General features: G+C 43.5%; 1 protein-coding gene across 1 annotated transcript in view; it reads left to right on the top strand.

Annotated features, from left to right (window-relative positions):
- Positions 1-231: 231 nt before the first annotated feature.
- Sntg2 (syntrophin gamma 2) overlaps positions 232-19,888 on the top strand; it is a 209,624-nt gene continuing 189,967 nt past the window's right edge. Inside the window, exon 1 of the mRNA XM_057778495.1 lies at positions 232-342. Within this exon, the coding sequence (XP_057634478.1) occupies positions 271-342 (72 nt within the window). The 5' untranslated portion in view covers positions 232-270. The remainder of the gene's footprint in view (positions 343-19,888) is intronic.

Genomic DNA, 19,888 nt, shown 5'->3' with positions numbered 1-19,888 from the left:
CTGGAGGTGGAAGGGCAGAGCTGTTGGGCAGGGTTACCGGGCATAAGGCGGGGCTTGATGGTAACGGGCGGAGCTTGGTGGGCGGTGAGCAGGGTAGTAGGGGCCGGGCCGCTAGAAGGTGGGCGGGGTTCCGTGCCTCCCGGGCTCGCTAGCGCAGTGGCTGCTGGCTCTGTCCACCCCAGCCCATCCAGAGAGGGGCGCGGGCGCGGTGCAGGCGCTGGACTTGGGAGCTCCGGAGCCCGAAGCGCGCGCCTAGCCGCGTGGGCGGCGATGAGCGCCGAGGGATCGCAGTCCCTGGCCGCCCCCCGCGGGCGTCCTAGTCACCTATTGGTGCCCGCGCGGGTGAGTGGGGTCCCCTGGAGGCCCTCTTCTGCCACCCCTGAGTCCCTTCGGTCCCCCTGTTTTCCCTCCTCTTCCAGCGCCCCCTCCTTTCTTTGCGTCCTTGTGTCCCACTATCCGGGTGGCTCTTGTGGGCGGGGGTTGGCGCTGGGCCCTGGGCACAGTGGACACCACTAGCCCCTGGGCACCGCAACCTCGTCTTTCTTACATCACAGCTACCAGCATGCAGGATTTAATTTTCTTATCTTGAACATCTGGGTCATGGGGCACAGGTGCTTTCCTTTACTGCGTGGTAACTGTGGTCTTCCAGAACGTGGGGTTTGGTCTTTGCCCAGCATTTCTTCTAAGGAACGGTCCCTCTGGCCCCAGGCAGCGTCTCTTGCAGCAACTCCGGCACTATGCAGGGGTTTTTGCTGTGCCCCTGAGGGGTGTGGTGCCAACTGCCACTGCTTGTCGCTCGGTCCACCAGATCAGGACCTCCAGAAACCAAGGGGACGCTGATGGGTCAACTTTGCAACATTATTTTAAAGAGTCTATTTTAGCGCCTACCCAACACCCTTCCCCCATCCTTATTTTTTCTAAACAAACTAACTATTGATTGACAAAACCCAGAATTGTTGGCTTAAACAAAAACGGAAAGTTCTTGGAAACCTTCAAGTTGCCACCCACCCAGCACAACCCAGTATTCTGGTAAGGGTACAAGACGGCAGCTGTTTATCATGGCCTTGGGAAACTGTGCATGTGTGTCCTGGGGTGCAGCCACACCTCCTCTTTAACTTTGCTCAAGAGTCCAGACCCTCAGCCTTACAATTGATGAAAGTCTTTTTAGGGTAACGAAGATTTCTGAGGTTGCAGGCAAGAGTGGCTGTCCACTCTTCAGAAACAGGTGTTGCACTGTGGTATGTTTAATGCGTTGAGATGGATGTATCTGCTTTGAAAGCCGTACTGTTGTTCTAGTAATTCCGTCGATGTCTTCAACACTCTTGGTGGAATGTGGTGGGATTCTGTTGAGGTTGTTTTGTTTTTCATACTTTGTAATATGAATAATTACCCAACTACAGCAAATGTGACTCAAACCTTAGAAAACACACTTGGATTGCCTGGAAACGGTAGAAAAAAATCGCAGAGGCTCAGGAGTCACTGGCTTTCTGTCGTGGTATCCTCAGGACTTTAATAGGGTGTCCTCCCATGGTGCATTTTGGGAAGCAGTCTTGCAACAGGTCTTGTTAGTAACTCTTATAATTAGAGGAGGAGTTGAACTGGTTTATTCGCCTTTGAACCAACCCATGAGCTTTGGCAGACTTCAGTTTTAGATGCATGCATTACCTGGAAGCCTTCGAAGAGGCTCATTGAACTCCTGTCAGTCACTGAAGTTGCTAGATAGTGCAAGGCCTATAGTGCCTCATGTGTAACAATAGCCTTGATGGTGTAAGATGGTCCCTCGGAACTGTACTTGAAGGAAACTTTCGCCACCGTTGAGGCCACGTACTTCAGTCATCACGCAGAACACACATGAGATTTGCTGGGATGCAGTGCTAAACCCCAATGAGTGGGGCCTGAGTTCTTAGTCAAAGAAAATCTGCCAAGTTTGACATTGACACATTCTTAGCAACACAACATTGTGTTGATTGTACTTCATGCTGCTGCACTTGAACCTTTGATGGATGGTGCTTCCTTGTTAATCACTGGTGCATAGTCACCGAAAAAGCCCTCAGTTCCTTAGCAATTGCTGTGCGTAGTATTACCGAGCTTACAATATCTAGCTATGCAATTGTTTCAGAGCAGAACGTAGTGCATCTACTTAGAAAAGTAATTATAAAACAAAAATGGAGGAAATTATTGTATTCCTACTTTTAATTGTCTGAAGTCAAAAGATTAATATATTCCTTGTACTGACTGCTTGTTTGAATCACAGCAATTGGATTTGGTGTCTCACACACTCTTCTAAGTTAGGTCAGTTCACAAAGTTCTGCTCCGAGGATCAACCATCTTATAGATTGTGAGTCTGCAATTCTCAGCAGGATTTGTTTTTCTGTTTTTAAGTGGTCATCCTTCAATTCATAACAGTGTGAACCAGTAAAGTACAGTTTCATAGGATGGCGTGCCCTGCCCATGAGAAGGTGCACTTAGTAACGCTATCACTTAGCCATTTTTCCAGAGCTGCCATTGCTGCACATAAGTTGGCAAGCACTGTAGGATCCTGTTACTACCCATCGTTTCCTGCTGTTGCTAAGTGTCCTTCCTTCTTACAGACACTTTCAATCTCAACTTGGTGCCTGTGACATCACAGGCCAAATCCATGTATTTGTTTTTGTTTTGTTTTTTTTTTAAATATTTATTTATTTATTTATTTATTATGTATACAATATTCTGTCTGTGTGTATGCCTGCAGGCCAGAAGAAGGCACCAGACCCCTCTACAGATGGTTGTGAGCCACCATGTGGTTGCTGGGAATTGAACTCAGGACCTTTGGAAGAGCAGGCAATGCTCTTAACCTCTGAGCCATCTCTCCAGCCCCTGTTTTGTTTTGTTTTTTCGAGACAGGGTTTCTCTGTGGTTTTGTCCATGTATTTTTAAAACAAAGAGTTACCTGGATCCACCTGGAGACTTGTCTCAGAGTGAACATTTGAACAGGACCTAATTTAGAACACTGGGTTTACTTGTCAAAAAAAAATCAGGAATTAAGTTTCCTTTTTTCCTGAAATATGTGACAACCTCTTATATCTACGTATCGACATAGTTTTCAGTTTCAATATAGATGTATTTTCCAAGACAACTCACATAACCATCATTAGAGAGGCTGGAGGGCAACAATGAAGCACAAAATGAGAGGGAAGTCATGGCACCCCGACTCTTTGCTGTTAGGTGGTTACATTCTCTGGAGCCTGCTTTTGTGCTTTGCTGTAGTTATTTACATACGTAGTTAATTACATCAGGGAGGGTGAGCTCCCCGTCCTTCCTGCTCTCTTGTGCCATGCTGTGCGGGCACCCAGGGGGTGCACTGTACTTACAGTGTGTAGCATTGGAGAGAATTAGCAACCCCAGCCTCGGAAGCCCATATATCTGTATATCTCACCTGTATAGTCTCCAGAGCAGTTCTTATGGTCACTTGCATTCTGACACCAATCACCCTTAGCAAATGACTGTCATTTAAAACTTCCAGTTTCCATATGATCAGTGTAGTGCATGGTGATGCCATGAAGTATGCATACATTAGTCATACATTTAGATACAGTATTCCAGTATTGCAGAAACTGGCTATTTAGTTAGACTGAGCATTTTTGTTGCATAAAGTGAAATAAAGAAGGTTTCAGAGGCCTTCCGGGGAAAAGACATAATTTCACGGGGAAGACACTTGGGTTTTATGCCCCTGAGCTCTTTCCCTTGTGTTCCAATAAGCTTCTGACAGGGACTGGAAAACTTGCATTGTTTCCTGCACCAGGAGGTGGCGCTGTCTCCTCGGCCTCACCGGAGTCCCATTCAGACCTTGGAAGCCGGCTTAGCCCTTCTATTTCTGCACTAAGCTCCCCTTGCTTACTTGATCCCCACTCGCGGACATTCCTGGCTTCCTCTGGGAGCATCTGCTGTTGTTCTTCTCTACCCCCAAGGACACACAGGGCATCTCTGCAATCCTATCCTGCCGGTGACAATGACTTCCTAGAACTACTATCCGGCACGCTTCAACACATGCTATTAAAAAGTGCTGCGAGGATTATGTCATTCTTTTTCAGTTTGAATTTCCTTGTTTAATATTTCTTCTCAGATCTGGAATTATTATTCACCCGTTACATTTTTATTAGGCGAATAATTAAGATTTAAGAAAAGTGACTATGCCTTTTAGCTTACTTAAGGCTGTAATTGCAAAGTTATAAAAATGTCAGGTTCTATTCTTAACACATAAGGTATTCTAATTTCAGAGACTGCTTACTCCAAAATTGCTGAATTTTCACTGTTTCCCTGTTTTATCTCCATTACCTTTGCTTGCCTACATCTTATTTGTCTTATTATTTTCAGTAATGTTTTTACTGTGGAAGAGCGACGCTGATTCTAAATTGTCAGCATTTTGACATACCCAGCCGGGACAGGCACCAAAATCCATTTGACATTTGGGTAGATCCCACTAGATTATAGCACTGACTTGTATTACGATAAATACAATAGCACGCGATATGGAAAGGGCTGTGCCCATTGACTTCCATTTTGTGGATTTATTTCTCTTATCACTCTTCCTTGGACCTCAGCTTCAGGAAGAAATGTACCCCTCACTCCAGACAGTAGTAATGTCACTTAAGCTCCCACCAATGAAGACAGAATATATGTATCTATTTTTATTTTAATCGAAATAAGTGGATGACAAATCACCTACCAAAGTTGAATCCCATTCCTAGAGCTGATTCTAGCAAGCAGAGATTTAAATGGTAGTACTTCATTATAGGCAAAATGTAACCATAGGATCACACCCAACTCCATAATAAAACTTTGATGTTACCATTGAAATATTTAGCAAAAACAGTCCTTATTTGTGAAGTGTGGCCTAATTGCCAGTAATCCCAGTAAAAATCTATGTTGCTGTCCATGGGAAACAAATACTTTGCATCCAGGGCAATTCCCACACTGTTGGCTGACTCAGCTTTTAGAAGCTGAACAAAAAATTCCTCCTCCTCGTGCCCTTTCCAAGATGAGGTAAAAGAGACGGAGCGGGCCACCCCCAACTTGAGTCCCCGATTCTATGATTCTTTCTGTAATGGCAAGAGGTGGCATGCTGTGTTTCACTTGCTGGGCATGTCCTCTGCCCCACTGAGGACGGGGTGACTCCATCGCCCCAGTCCCACACCCCTGTGCCTTTGTCTGCAGGCAGCTTCTCAGCTTCGGACTGTGCTGTCAGCTGTCCGTTTAGTAGGGTGGCCGCCCCAATCACGTTTTTACACTGGGGTATACCGGATAGCCACTATTCCATATATTTCGCATAACTTTTTGCCTATTACTGACCCGGTCCTGGGCCTCCCTGAATTAAGCGACAATAGCGTTCCATGGACCCCCAAAGCTATTTGCAGCCACTTTGATTGGGTCAAATCTGCTTGAGGGTTCAGAGAAAATAACACCAAGTCTTACCTTCTATGATAACTCTGAACTGGGTCTCCTTTCTGATGCTCTCATGTCGGAACATCATAGAGTCAACCCCAGGCCTGTGTTGACTATTTAGACGGGGCCCACTGGCCTCCTGGCCTCCTGGTTTTCTCACTTTTGTTGGATAGGCTCATTTCCTCAGCAGTCATGCTACCCTTCCCTTCCTCCAGCTTCCCTATCACGAGCTCATTATAGTTGCTGTCTCAACCAGGGCCTCCCACCTGAATGCACTGCTGTCTGTGTGCTCTGCCCACATGCTGTCCTGTGCCCTCCTGTAGGGATATAGCCCCACCCATTGGGGGCGTGTTCGCCTTGGGCTAATGTTTACTGATAAACAGAACAAAATACTGGAAAAAAAAGAAGCCGAGTCAAGGAGTCGCCATGATTCTCCCACTCCAGACAGACGCAGGTTAAGATCTTTTCTGGTAAAGCCATGCGGGTGGCCGGGAGCTCCTGACGCTCTTATTACTACATTGTTTTATCTTTTAGCCTGGCTATTTTTCGGAACCAAGTTAGTTCAACACCCTCCTTAAGAATAGTGTGTGTGTGCCTGTCCCTTATGCAGGGACAGTCCCAGCTCTGGTAGCAATATTATCTCTAAATGAGTGGAAATTGTGCCCTTTTTCTGAGGAGGAGTCAAGGCTGTCGTATCACTTCTACTCTCAGACGCCAGAGTCCGTTAATTCCGTTGTGTTTATTCATGGCTGCCACTGCCGGGAGTGAGGAGAGAGAGCTCCGTTCCTGATTCTTGATCATTTATCTTAACTTATTATTAGCTTATTTATATTTCAATAAATTATGTCCTTTTATTTTTACAGTAGCTAAATTTCAATTTTACATGCGAGCATAACCATTAATAGTTAAATGTAATTTATTCTGTTCCCAATGCTGAAGATTGTCTTAGTGATTTCTTCAGGTAATTATGCTTTTCCAAATGGCTCTATCAGTTTGACTTTTGCACTGTAATTACCTGGAGTGTTCATTATGTCCCTAGTGAAGTGAAATTACTTCTCCTCCCTGAAACCCGGGGTGTTCAGACTCCACAGCCGTTGGAAGCAGCCTATTTAGAAGCACATGCTGGTGTTGACGTTGTCGACATTGGTTAGATTCTCTTGTTTATTCCTGGTGATTGGGGAAAATGCCATCTTCCTAATAGAAGTACATCCTGCCTATGGCACCACTGTGTCCCTTTCCCCCAAGCATTGTCTTGGCTGGCACTGAAGATTTCAGAAGGCCATGCCACCTTCTTGCAATATCACTTGTTTCACAGTAAGACTTCATTCAATTCTAGCATTAAAAACACTGTTGTGTTTGCTGCAAGGTAGAGGCCATCTTTTTCTGGCGTCACTAGAAGCACTGGCTGTAGTTCTTCTGTACTGTGCGAGAGTGTGCATGGTAACCAGCACCACCGCCATCTCTGGAAAATGAGACGTTGTGATGCTAAAGAGAATCTCACTTAGAAAGTACCATGGGATCGATTGTGAATGTGACCACAGACACACGTGTATAAGTTCCACACACAACTGAGCTACTTATGATCCACTCACTATGCTGGGAACTAGAGATACCAGTGTCGTGATTGAGATGTAGATACAGATCTGTCTGGGGACTCTGCCTGACTCCAAGGTTTCATTTATCTTTGTTTTAGGACACTGGCTTCACCATGTAGCCAAGGATGACTTTAAACATCAGATTCTCTTGCTTATCCCTCTCAAGTGTTAGGCTTACAGGAGTAGGTTACTGTCTTCGGCTTCCTGTAAGACTGAAGCTCTAAATGAGCAGAGCCTTTCTCCGTGTTGGTGACCAGTATAATCCAGGATGTGAACAGAGGCCATGGAAAGAGGTCTACGTTTGAAGAATGGAAAGACAGAAGCTGTGCACACTATATGTCTATGGTGAGGGAAGGCTTTATGATGCAGGAGCCTGTCCTTTAACCAGGTTAGTGATTGCACTGATCAAGGAGGCATAGAGGAAGGGCTCCACCCCTTTGGTAGCCTCTTCTGTTTGGATAGAGGAGTCTATGAGCCCAGTCAATCATTTGAAAACCAGAGGTGAAGGAACAGATGGTGTGGGGGTGAGGATGGAGAGGAGACAGGACTGAAGAGGAGGCAGAGAGACATGCCTCCTCAGGGGCAGGGATAGAGCTGAGTTGCTTGTGTGCAACATGCTCCACACAGGTACACTTAGATCACACATGGTAGCTACAGATGTATGCTGTACCTGTACATACCACGATACATACTTCAAATAATTATACATGCCACACATGTGTATAAAATGCACATGCCATATATATGGATATAACATGTGTACATGTACACCTTTCACATGTGCATATAACAGATTCATTTATTTGTATCTGTGCATGTACATAGCTCCTCCACTTGTACACACAAGTGTACATACTGTAAACATGCATTTCAATATTCTTACAAGTTACGTACATACACAGAACAAAGAGCACTCATGTACACTCCATACATGCTTGCAGTCCAGCACACACATGTAGGCAACACAGACGTGTATTACACACATATTTACTCAACACAGAGTACACATGTGTGTGCACTGTCTACCTGTCTCTGAGGAACTGGGACTATTAGAGCTAATGTTTCTATTTCCTTTGCACATCCATACTGGAAGGGATTCAGGGTCATAGCGCCTGCTCAAAAAGACAGGGCGCTCCTAGAAGGTGGCAGAGGTCTGTTGTAGTGACCTCACTAAACTGTTCTCAAGCAGATTCTTACTAACCAGTCCCAATGCTTTCACAGTTTTGATTCTCACTTTGTTTTTTGTTTTTTTGTTTTGTTTTGTTTTTTTGGCGAGTTCCTAAGAACATGTCTTATGTAGTTGGGCAGGGTTTGTCCTCACTGAATCATTTCGGTAAGGGTTGCCCTTGTCCCGCCTGTGGCATTGTGAGTGAGGTCATTGCCATCAGTGCACTCCTTTGTCAGAAACAGTCCAGAGCCTGCTAACTCCACACAGTTAGGCGAGCCTAGGACCTGTTTCTGCTGAAGTCGCTGGGATCTGACAGACTGAGGTAGGTTCCCCAAGGAGGGATTCTTGAACAAAATATTCAGTGTATCTGGGAAGGTTTTAGCTCTGTCCTTCCATATGTCTTCCGTGGGCAGTAGAAATATGGTCTCCTAAACTTAAAGCCACATCTGGATTTGTATAATCATGAAAGTGGATGTAGTTAATATTGTCTTATCCAGAGGGTACAATTGAGATATGATTTATGTATAACTTTGAAGTGTTTGATTGACACAATGTGTTTGCAGTGTGATCTATGTTATATGAATACCACATGCACTTACATAGTTGCCAATGTGTACCTAGAGTTATGCTCTAAGGACTTTTTGGAGGACTTCGTGACTTTAGTTAGCACCAGCCCATCAGGTGGGCATGGTTGATGCTTTAGACAAAATGTCCTTGCCTGTCCAGCCAGCTGCGGCATCAGCAGGGATGTGGCTACAGAAGGCCCTTTTCCATCCTACACCTGAGAGAAATGATCATCAGGATCAATAAGAATAAGAAGATCAGAAACCAGCAGGGAGAGAGGGACCCCTTCGTTTTCCTTTGAGTTTGAATTGTCCTCAGAGTCTCATGCTTGTTTCCAGAGACTGATGATGTTTGGGGAGGCTAGGAAACCCTTAGGAAATGGACTCCAGATGCAGGGGAGGGTTTGAAGGAGACACTCACTCCTGGATCTGATTTTATTCTTTCTACTTCCTGGTTCCTTCTGCTACTCATAGCGACTGCCTCATATTCCCACCGTTAAGGCTGGAACATTGCCCACTGTGCATTCGCTACCACAATAAATGGAATCCTCTGAAACTGTGAGCCAGAACAAAGATTCCCAACCCCAGACTGTTTCTGACCCGTATATTGTTACAGTGACACAAAAGGGATGGATCCACATTTGAAGTCAGTTATGTGTTTTCCACTCTGGCTCACTAAGGTGGCTGCTGGTGCGCTGACTCACTAGTACAAACTAGAGACAGTTGGCAGGTGAGGGAAGGTGGCCGCTGGGTGCTGGCTCACTGCCACAAGGTCTGGAGACAGTTGGTAGGTCAGGGAAGGTGGCTGCTGGGTGCTGGCTCACTACCACAAACTGGAGACAGTTGGTAGGTGAGGGATGGTAGCCGCTGGGCGCTGACTCACTAGTACTGTGCACTGGCTCACTACCACAAGATCTGGAGATAGCTCACAGGTCAGGGAAGGTGGTCACTGGGCGCTGGCTCACTACCACAAACTGGAGACAGTAGGTCACGGAAGGTGGCCGCTGGGTGCTGGCTCACTTCCGCAAGGTCTGGAGATGGTAGGTGAGGGAAGATGCCGCTGTGAACTGGCTTACTACCACAAGGTCTGGAGACAGGTCAGGGACGGTGCCACTGTGCACCGAGCTTGCTGCATAAGCCTTGGGAGGGGAATATAAGGAAAGCCATGTGCCAGATTGTCTGAGCTTTGTGTGTTGGTGGAATTTCATGAAAAAGCAACCCCGTGAGTGTGAGAATGTGAATGAGGCTTCTAGCTCTAGAACTGTGGCTGTCAATTTTGAGAAAGAAGATTTTTCCCTCTTGAGTTTACTCAAAAAACAAATTGTTTCTAATATTCTTTTACAATCTGGAAGAATGAAACTGATAAAACATACTTTATCATTCAGTTCACAGTGACAAATACTTGGTTCAGTACATTTGTAAAATAGAACTTTGTCTTGGGACATATTCTACATTAAGCTTATGTTTATAGATTTTTGCTGCTCATTTTATTTATTTATTATTTTGGTTTTGTGGAGCTGGGGTCTTAAGTTCTACTATGTGGCCCAGGCTAGCCTTGAACTTGAACTCTTCCTGCCCAAGGGCTTACCAGGAGAGAAGTGCCAGGCCTGGCTCTTCCTTCAGGTTGTCTCTTTCTTTATATTTCTTGGTGGCTATAATTATGGAGAGCAATATTTTCGTGTTAAAATGGAAACTTAAAAGTTTTATAAAGATATGACATTTCTTTGAAGCTGAATTGACTTAGCTTTTATAAATTTCCTGTAATTGCTTTGGAGAAAAAAAAACTAAAGTCAACACTGTCTAAATTGGTGTTTAGGGTTTGGAATGCAGTAGAAACTGATTTATAACTGAAAATGTTATAATGTAAAAAATGGCATTTTAAAATAAATTTGTTCATTTAAAACCAAGACAGATATGAAAATGTACTGAGAACTTCCAAAATTGTTTGTATTTGAACTCTCTTAAAGCTAGAAAAACGAGCAGTTTTTTAAACCTTAAAAATGCTTTGCTATTCATATAGTCCTGACATTTGGGATTTAGAGATAACAAGCTAGGTTAAGATTGGATAAATTAGATTCCAATTCAGAAACTGCTAATAACCAACGATAATGAGATGATTACTCGTGCACACTGGCTGGCCCCTTCTTCTGTACACAAAACGGGTTGCTCTTTCTAGCAAAAGAAAGAGGAACAGCATCTCATACTATATGAAGGATGTTCATTACTCAGGTTTAATAATAAAAATGAATCTCTATGGCTGGCCTGGTGGAATTAGCCTGCAATCCCAGCATCTTAGGAGGCCATGGCAGAAAGGTTTCAAAGTTCAAGGGCAGCATGGGAAACAGAGTAGTTAACATCCCATCTCAAAGAAAAAAGGGAAAAAGAAGGCTAAGGATAATAGCTGAATAACAGGGCACTTGCATAGCTTGGAGGAGTCCCTCAGTTCTGTCCCAAGCCTGTAGATAGATAGATAGATAGATAGATAGATAGATAGATAGATAGATAGATAGATAGATAGATGGGTAGATAGATGATAGATAGATAGATAGATAGATAGATAGATAGATAGATAGATAGATAGATGAGAGAGAGAGAGAGAGAGAGAGAGAGAGAGAGAGAGAGAGAGAGGAAGCATTTTTAGGTTGGACAATGTTACAACCCAGAAACATCCTTTGGTATGAAGACACACTATACTATATGTTAAAAACAGTCACAATGGTGAATGGGGAGCTGGTAGCTATAAATGACATGTGTGGTGGGGGAGGAAATGAGATGGAAAAGTTGTCTGATTAGGGCGAAATACAGATCCTCCTGAAGTGACTGCCTCTTAGCAAAGGTGCTTCTCTGTGTAATTATACTTACATAGAAAAGGCCAGAGCTGGCTCAGGTCTCTGAAAATTCTAAGTGCCTTGGGTATTTCTGTTATCCCCTTCCAGCACTTCGGCCAAATTCCCTTGTAGCCACCAAGAATCTTGCTTTCTTATTAAGGTAGGAATAAGCACTTCTAGGTTGGCATTTTGTGGTTCAGAAAGAAAGAAGATAAGATGTAGAGGAGTTTACTCAGGAGCTTCTGTGTGGGTGCCCTAGGATGAACTGTTGACCGTTGTGTTAAGCCCTTGAGTTGAGAAGGGGGAGGAACAAGATGACAGGTAGGGGGTCCATGCAGAAGCCATCTGAAGATGGCCAGGCCGGATGCTCTGAAAACTGCTATTCTGGGTAGAGTCCAAGATACCCGCCAGTGATGCAAACCGTGTTTTCATGCCACCCTCTGTGGTCTGACTGACTTCAAGTTTCTGAGGTCTGTGTGGGTCGTACATAACAGTCCCTCTATATGGAACGCGTATGAAATGTTGAAGAGTGTTGAGAGGAAAGAGTTCCTAGGCTCCTTTTACTTGATTTGGCTGGGACAAAAAGTGGTTCCTAAAATCTATAACATTCATCTGTTTTTGTAAGTTGAGAACATTTCATTAAGGGTATCTCTTACTTGTTCCTTGTTTAGAGTGTTTTGGTTTATTTCTCACAAATTTATGGAGTAGCAATTGGTCATTTTCTGCATCACGCATGGGATAACTGATCCCTCTTTGATTAACTGGCTTACGTAAAGGTTAATTGGCCTACACCTGTGTTAACTGATCCCCTGTGTAGGGTTACATGACCTGCTTTCTGATTAACTGAGCCACTCTAGGCTAACCTGTCCCAAGTGAGAGTTAATTCTCAGAATGGGTTTTAGAATAAGCTATGCTCTGTATTGGCACAGCATATTCTGATGCTTTTGTTACTGAGTACTGAAGACCCAGGTTTGTCTAAAAATATCTTCCAGAAAATGGCTTCTCTAGTCCAACATTTTTATGACGCATTGAACTTTGAGAACACAACAGGAAGTGGTGTTTTGTAGGCAAAGGCTACTTATTCATTTCCCGGCCACCTAGACCCAAAATAAGCACACAGAAACTGTATTAATTAAAACACTGCTTGGCCTATTAGCTTATGCATATTTCTAGCTAGCTCCTATATCTTAAATTAACCCATTTCTATTATTTTATATTTTACCATGAGGCTCATGGTTTACTGGCAAGGTTCTGGCTGGAGACTCACGTCTTTCTCCTCTGGCGGCTACATGGCTTCTCCTTGACTCTGCCTACTCTCTCCTCCTCTGTCTGCTTGGAATTTCCACCTTGCCCTGCTCTGTGCTACAATAGACCCAAAGCAGATCTTTTATTAATCAATGGTATTCACAGCATTCAGAGGGGAAGCCCACATGAGTGTTTGAGTGGTATCCACTCTGTGCCTTGGTGATAGATTTCACACTCTACTTACCCTCACTAATATCCTGGCTTGAGATTGAGTACTCAGACTGACCTCAGCCCATTTAACATACACACATTTACTGTCCGTGCATCTATGAATCTACAAATGGATGACTGGTAGAAACTCACCATGTCCTAGGGACTCCTGTCTTTCTTCTCTGGCAATGTCCAGTTGGAGCTCTGGTGGAGGCCGTAGTAATTTTAAATAGAGTTGATCGTGGTAACCCCCAGCGGTTTTTAGTGCCTCCTCCCTTTCTGTTGCTGGGATTTCTGGAGTGGTAAGGAATTTTGGCAGGCAGAAAGGAAATTCTCACTTTGCTCTGACTCCCGAATGAACTAGAATGGAGTTTTATGTCCTCAACTACTTCAGCGATCTCTGTGCAATTTGTTTTAGTATTTTCTCATTCTCATTTAATTACCTCCTGATTCTGGCTTCAGTGACTGTCTGTCACCTCTCAATCAGGCTCATGGGTTACAGTATGAGCCACTTTCCCTAGAGTGTCTTCTGAATCCTTCCTTCCTTCCTTCCTTCCTTCCTTCCTTCCTTCCTTCCTTATGTCGTTTCTCTCACAAGGGCAAGAAAAGGACCTAATGGGACTGCTGGAATTTGGTTTGTCACCATGACTCTGGGTGATGATTTGTTTCCTTGCTCAATGGCGAGGCTTAGCAAACAGATTTCTGAGTTATAGCTTCCTGAAGATCCTCCACACTTCTTTCCCTTGTTCCCAAGTTTTAGGCGTAGTCCCTTTGTTTCCTGTGAGTTATGTCATTGTTAGTTCTGGCCGCCTAGTTCTGCATACAGGCACGTTCCCAGGGAAGCAGTGTAAATCTGTAGTGGTTGCTTCAGAGAGGGGCTGTCATCCAGTGTTGGGTGTCACAGGGGCTGAACTTGGCCAGCTAAGTGTGACAGAGGGTTTCCTCACCCCAGAAAAGCTCTGACTCTGGGGGGCAGCTGGGGCATGCTGCTGCCTTGTATCTTTGACTTGTCTATACGCCACTTAATTATGATGGGTTTAACCACATCACCCTGAACTGTAGAACAGTGGGGTTTGGATGTTGGCTCCCTGGAAACGGTATCAATTCTGCAACAGAAGTAATCAGTTGAGATGAGTGTCTCACCTATGGCACAAAGCAGAGGCTCAGCCTGTCTGTGGGCGGATAGGTTGTGTTCTTTCAGTTACTTACAATGCTAAGTAATGAAGCCAAGCAAAGAACATCGGGTAATTATTTAAAAGAGACAGGAGGAGTCTTACCCTGACCTCTGGTCTAACTGGGGAGAGAAAACTAAAATTAAATTTAAAAACTAAAAGTTTTATATCATTGTATAAAAATGAGAAAAAGATAATTCTAAATCCAAACAGAGAATAAGCACATCTCCCTTCAAACAGGAGTCTCCCTGTTCTGACCTGGTCCATATCCTAACTCTTTCAGCAGGCAGAGATTTGGGACAAGAAAGACAGGTGAATGTTGATTTTGGCTTGGAACATGATTCTTATTTTCTTGTTATTATGAAACTGAGTTGAACACCTGGTTCATGTCACTGTTTTTGAGCTCAGAGATTTTGAAGTTGCAACTTTTACCTCCCTGTGTTTTGAGATTTTCAAATACCCACAGATAGACCTCACTATTTGAGAAGTGTTCAGCACCAACATGAATCTAACCCCCTTTTATTTATAAAGTAAGCACACTGAAAATGAAAAAATTGCTACACATAAATTGAAATAGAATGATGTAATAAATTCCAAGTTGTATTAAAATAGAAACATTTATCTTAAAGTAGATAAGAAAGGCAACATGCTTCAAAGAGGTTTTTTAAGTTTACATGATACATGATTTTCTAAAATTTGAAAATATTAAAAAAAAAACAAAAACATTTGGTCAAAGTTCCAAGAAGGCTAGCAGGTGGCTGTCACATTATCTAAATTGTATAAGAACTTGTGTGGAACTCGTTTGACCCTGAATCTGCCTCACTCTGATATTTGAAAGCTGTGCTCACAACTAAATTAATAAACTTAATTATTAATAACAAATGCATCTGGATTGACTTCTGATAGGTATACACCTGGGCAGACAAAAATATTGGACTTAATGTATTTGAAGTTACATATTCATTTCACTGAGTTGAGCCTGGGTGTCTCTTTCCACACTCTTTTCTACTGCCTGCAACAGTGGTGGCTCCACAGATGCTGGGAAAGTACCTGTGGAAACAGCAGATGCTAAACTCAAATATCTCCACTTGAAACTGACTTCAGGATTTTTTAAGCTGTAGTTGAATCTTTCCTGGTTACTGTAAGTCAGCTGGAAAGGGTTTTGTGGAAAAAAGACTCACAGCCAGGAAAACCTGCTGCATTTTCTTAGAAATCTCACTTCATTACCTTGGTTTTATTCTAAAATTGAGTCTTGCTTTAACTAGGGAGGTATCAGTTTCCTTGAATTTAGGGGTAAGACACCCTATTTCCGAAGCCTTACTCTGTCCCTTGCAGTGTTCAGAGACGAGCATGTCCCTGCACCCAGCTTTTCTTGGGCATCATTATCTCTTCATGATGCTCAGAGTCGATGAATAACTGCATTGTGTCTGTGACTTTTGAGAAATAACTTGCTCATTTCTATAAAAAAAAAATTCTATTGAAACAAGTCTTCTTGTAATTAATTGCCCACAAAAATAATAAAGATGCTTTTGTTACATTTTCAAGTGTTACAATAGGAGCTGTCTGTGGACTGTCTGAGGTACAGGGGGGCGAGCTGTTGCAAGACCTTACAGTACTGACTGATTTATCCAGGGAGTCTGATACTGGCTGCAAGTGTTTCGGCTTTTATGAGCTGACTGCATCAGTGACTTTTATTTGTACTGTGACAAAATGCCTGACTGGGATGTGTTTAGTCTTGATTGGGGAGGGGGATTGACCATTGCAGTAGGAGCAGGAGAAAACTAGTGACTTACAGATACAATGTGGAATCAGGGAGGAAGGGAGCGAGGAAGGAAGGGAGGGAGGAAGGGAGGGAGAGAGGGACGGAGGGAAGGAGGGAGTGGGACAGCAGACAGGCTGGTAGTTAGCTCCCTGGCTTTTTTCTTTGTCCCCTTTTATTTAGGACTGGACCCATTAGATAGTGCTATTCAGGGTGGGTCTTCTCTCCCCAGCTACATCTTTCCGGAAATACCTTTTCAGATCCCCTCAGAAATGTCCCCTAGGTATTTATAATCCCACAAAGTTAACAATGACAATGGGCTGTCAGACTGCCTCAGGAAAACCTAAACAAGAAAGCGTGTGAGGGGTTCAGGAACATCCACTCAGCTGGTCTCCCTCCTGTTCAGTTAGCTGCTCTGCTGGTTAGGACCCCCAAGTTAGTCCCCTGGACTCCTGCCTGCATCTTTGAGTCCTCCCTATATCCTTGCCACAGGGTATGCTATGAGCAGGTTTATTAGAGGGCCCTGTCTTCCTCATGCTCTGGACCCCAAGTACAATTCTCATAGCTCAATTGTGACGAATATGACTTCCTTCCTTCTAATGACCGAGATGGTCAGCTGTATTGTGGATCTGGTTTTTACAGCTAGTCCCTGACCTGGGAGTATTAGTGCCCAGTTCTGCAATACAAAGTTTCAAGCGGATCTTCCTGCAGCTCTTTCCTCTGTGAGCATGCTGATTCTCCCACCTGCAGTGCCATGGGAACTGTGGGTATGTTCCTGAAGGGTCACAGGCTTCTGTTACCTGGACTCCTTCTTATCCTAAAGAATACTGTTCATGTGACATATGGCAGATCTGGTGATATTCTCTTTTCCTGTAGGAGGCCAGCTTCTTGTGTCCCAGGAACTCTTTCTAGCTAGGTGCATAGCTGTACCTTCAAGATGCTGTATCCTCTAGATGACTCAGGAGTCCCAGGTTGGATAGACTAGGGCTGGGACCCAGGCTCCAATTTCTGTCACTTCCTCTGCAGTGAGTGTAAACTTCTGTCAGTGTGAGTGTTGTGACATCCTGTAGAGAGGGATCAGACACTGCTTCTGTCACCACAGTGGCATCAGCTTTAAATTAACATTGGATATTAAGTAAGAGCCTTACACATGCTACCCAGACATTGCAAAATGAGCTACTACATCCACAGCCCCCCTTTTGCTTTTATTTTGAAATGGAGTTGCACCAATTTTCTCAAGCTGGTCTTGGAGGCATTATGCAGTCGCTTTGAAATTGCAACCCTCCTGCTTCAGCCACCCAAGTAGATAGGATGGCAGACCTGCATCACCAGATCCAGCTATATAGAAGCTCTTTTTAAAAAATTAAAATTCTAGGGCCAGGCGGTGGTGGCGCATGCCTTTAATCCCAGCACTCGGGAGGCAGAGGCAGGCGGATCTCTGTGAGTTGAAGACCAGCCTGGTCTACAGAGCTAGTTCCAGGACAGGCTCCAAGGCCACAGAGAAACCCTGTCTTGAAAAACCAAAAAAAAAAAAATAAATAAATAAAATTCTTTTTGAGTATGAATGTTTTGCCTGCAAGAGTGTGTGTATATGTTTGGTGCCGAGGGAGACCAGAAGATGTTGAATGGCATGGAGCTGGAGTTACATGGAGCTGCATGGGTGCTGGTACCTGAACCCAGCTCTTCTGCAGGACCTTAATCACTAAGCCATCTTTCTCGTTGTTCTATGAACCCTTTTAAAACACGAGACTGTATTCCCTGTGAATACAGCATTGGCTTCTCAGCAGATTGTCCTTTTCTTCTGTCTTTTTATTTTTGCTTTATTACAAATTGTAATTCCTCAGGTATAGTATTGTACAGAGAAAAATGAAAAATCATTTTGCCTTGTTTCGGATCTTAAAGGAGAAGGATTTGGTCTTTCATTGTCAAGTATTGTCAAATATTTTTTTTTAATGCTGTTTTCAACTTAAGGAGATTTCCTTCTAGGATTTGCGGCCATTGTTTCTCTGCTTCTACCACGTGTGTTGCTGGGATTGGCCTCAGGTTATCAGATGCAGCCGTGAGTGCCTTGATATGCTGAGGAGCTATCTTGCCAACCCCACTCCTAGGATTTGTATTAGAATATGTTGAATTTTGTGAAATATTTCTTACAGATCTATTAAGATGATAGTATGGCTTTTTTGTTTGTAGTCTATTAATGTAATGAATTATATTGATTTTTTGAAAATCAAAACCACTTTACATTCCAGGGTGAAAGGGCCAAATTTCAATCAATCACAATATTGTGTGTGTGTGTGTGTGTGTGTGTCTAAGAAGGAGGGTGTGTGTCTATAATACTAACACACTTCCAAAAATCCTCCTTTGTAATATTCTTCATCATGGTTCTAAAATCCATGAGCTCTTCAGGGTTCCTCATTCTGGTGAGTCCTGTTTTCTTTTCTTATTCATTCATTATTTCTTTCTTCCTTTTATTTGCTTGTTGTTTTCTCCTTCAAGCTTTCTCTGGTGAATTACCAGTTTCAACATTTTGTTTTGAAGTTTATTGTGTTTTTTTTTTCTTTTCTTACTATTTTCTTGTTATTCCTTATTTTGGAGCTCTTTTTGTTTAATTTTTTTCCTCAAACTTTAGACAGTATTAGATACAGCTGACCCAAGCCATCTCTTTATTTCTAAGCAAGCACTGGACACTCTGCATTTCTACTAGGTAGTGTCTTCATTGCTTCCAAAAGCCTCTGAACATCGTTCCTTTATTCTTTGCAAAAGCTTTATCCTCATAGAACTTAGACGTCTTCTATTATGGGGGTCTGTTTGTAAAAATGGCCTGTGGCTGGACCTGGAACTGTGTGCACACACCTCTTCCCAGCACGAGCTGGTGTACAGTTTGTGCAGATGATGTGGTTTGGGCTGAGAACCCACCTTCTCCTGGGATCTGGAGTCGTGGTGTGTGCCAGCTGGAGAACTCTGCAGGATGAGCACAGAGGAGCCTGTGCTGCTTGTGCTCCAGTGCATGGCCTTGGTGGAAGCATCACGTCTGTGTCACATACTACTGTGATCCTTGGGAAGAATGATCACAGTAGGCCCGCCTCAGGGCTCCTATAGGTTGGGTGTCTTTCCTCAGTATTGTCCCCTCAAAATATCAGATGGCATTTACCTACTAATCTTGGGTGGAAAGGAATAATTTCTTAGTTCTTGAAAAAAGGAACTTCTTAATAATTCTGGAAATGTTTGCTTCCAGGATGTTTTCCTCGGGTATTTCCTGATTGTAGGAAGGGACAAACACCCATTTTCTTGTCATCTCACTGAGAACTTAAATTCTTGTCTAATAAGAAACATCTTAAGTTAAACAGAAAGGAGTTTTTGTGGATGTTATAAACAGAATTAAGTCTGAGTTTATTCCACCTTCCATAGTTTTTTGCTCACAAATTAAAGGATGTTCTGTGTGACCTGCCCCAAGTTTGGGGTAGGCCTTGTGTTCCTAAGATTAGCTACAGACATAGTATGATGTGTTTGTGTGTGTGTCTTTGTGTATCACCTCCTAGGCAATTGGCATTGTTAAAATGAACTTTAATATTTCCTTCCCAACCACCAGTTGTCAGAAACTCCCTGAAGTGGAAGGTAAACACAAGCTTTAGAGTTTGTGTGAGAAGCTCATGACCACGGAAGTAGCTGCTGTTGCTCTGGGTAGAGTGCAAGGGTTATGTGGTCCGAATCAGTGGAAATGAACAAGGGTTTCCCATGAATCAGTGCATCTTAACCCACGGCGGATTGTGTATGATACTGAATAAGGGGTATTCCTGTTATAGACCAAGGAGAATTGGAAAGAAGAACTATTCATGGATTCCAATCTGAGTTTTCTCAACTTTCTCAACTTGACTATTGCAGAGAGAGAGAGAGAGAGAGAGAGAGAGAGAGAGAGAGAGAGAGAGA

This window comes from Chionomys nivalis, chromosome 1 (assembly GCF_950005125.1).
Source record: "Chionomys nivalis chromosome 1, mChiNiv1.1, whole genome shotgun sequence".
NCBI classification, from domain to species: Eukaryota; Metazoa; Chordata; class Mammalia; order Rodentia; family Cricetidae; genus Chionomys; species Chionomys nivalis.
The sequence above is the reverse complement of the archived record's forward strand: the minus strand, read 5'-3'. Positions and strand labels throughout refer to the sequence as shown.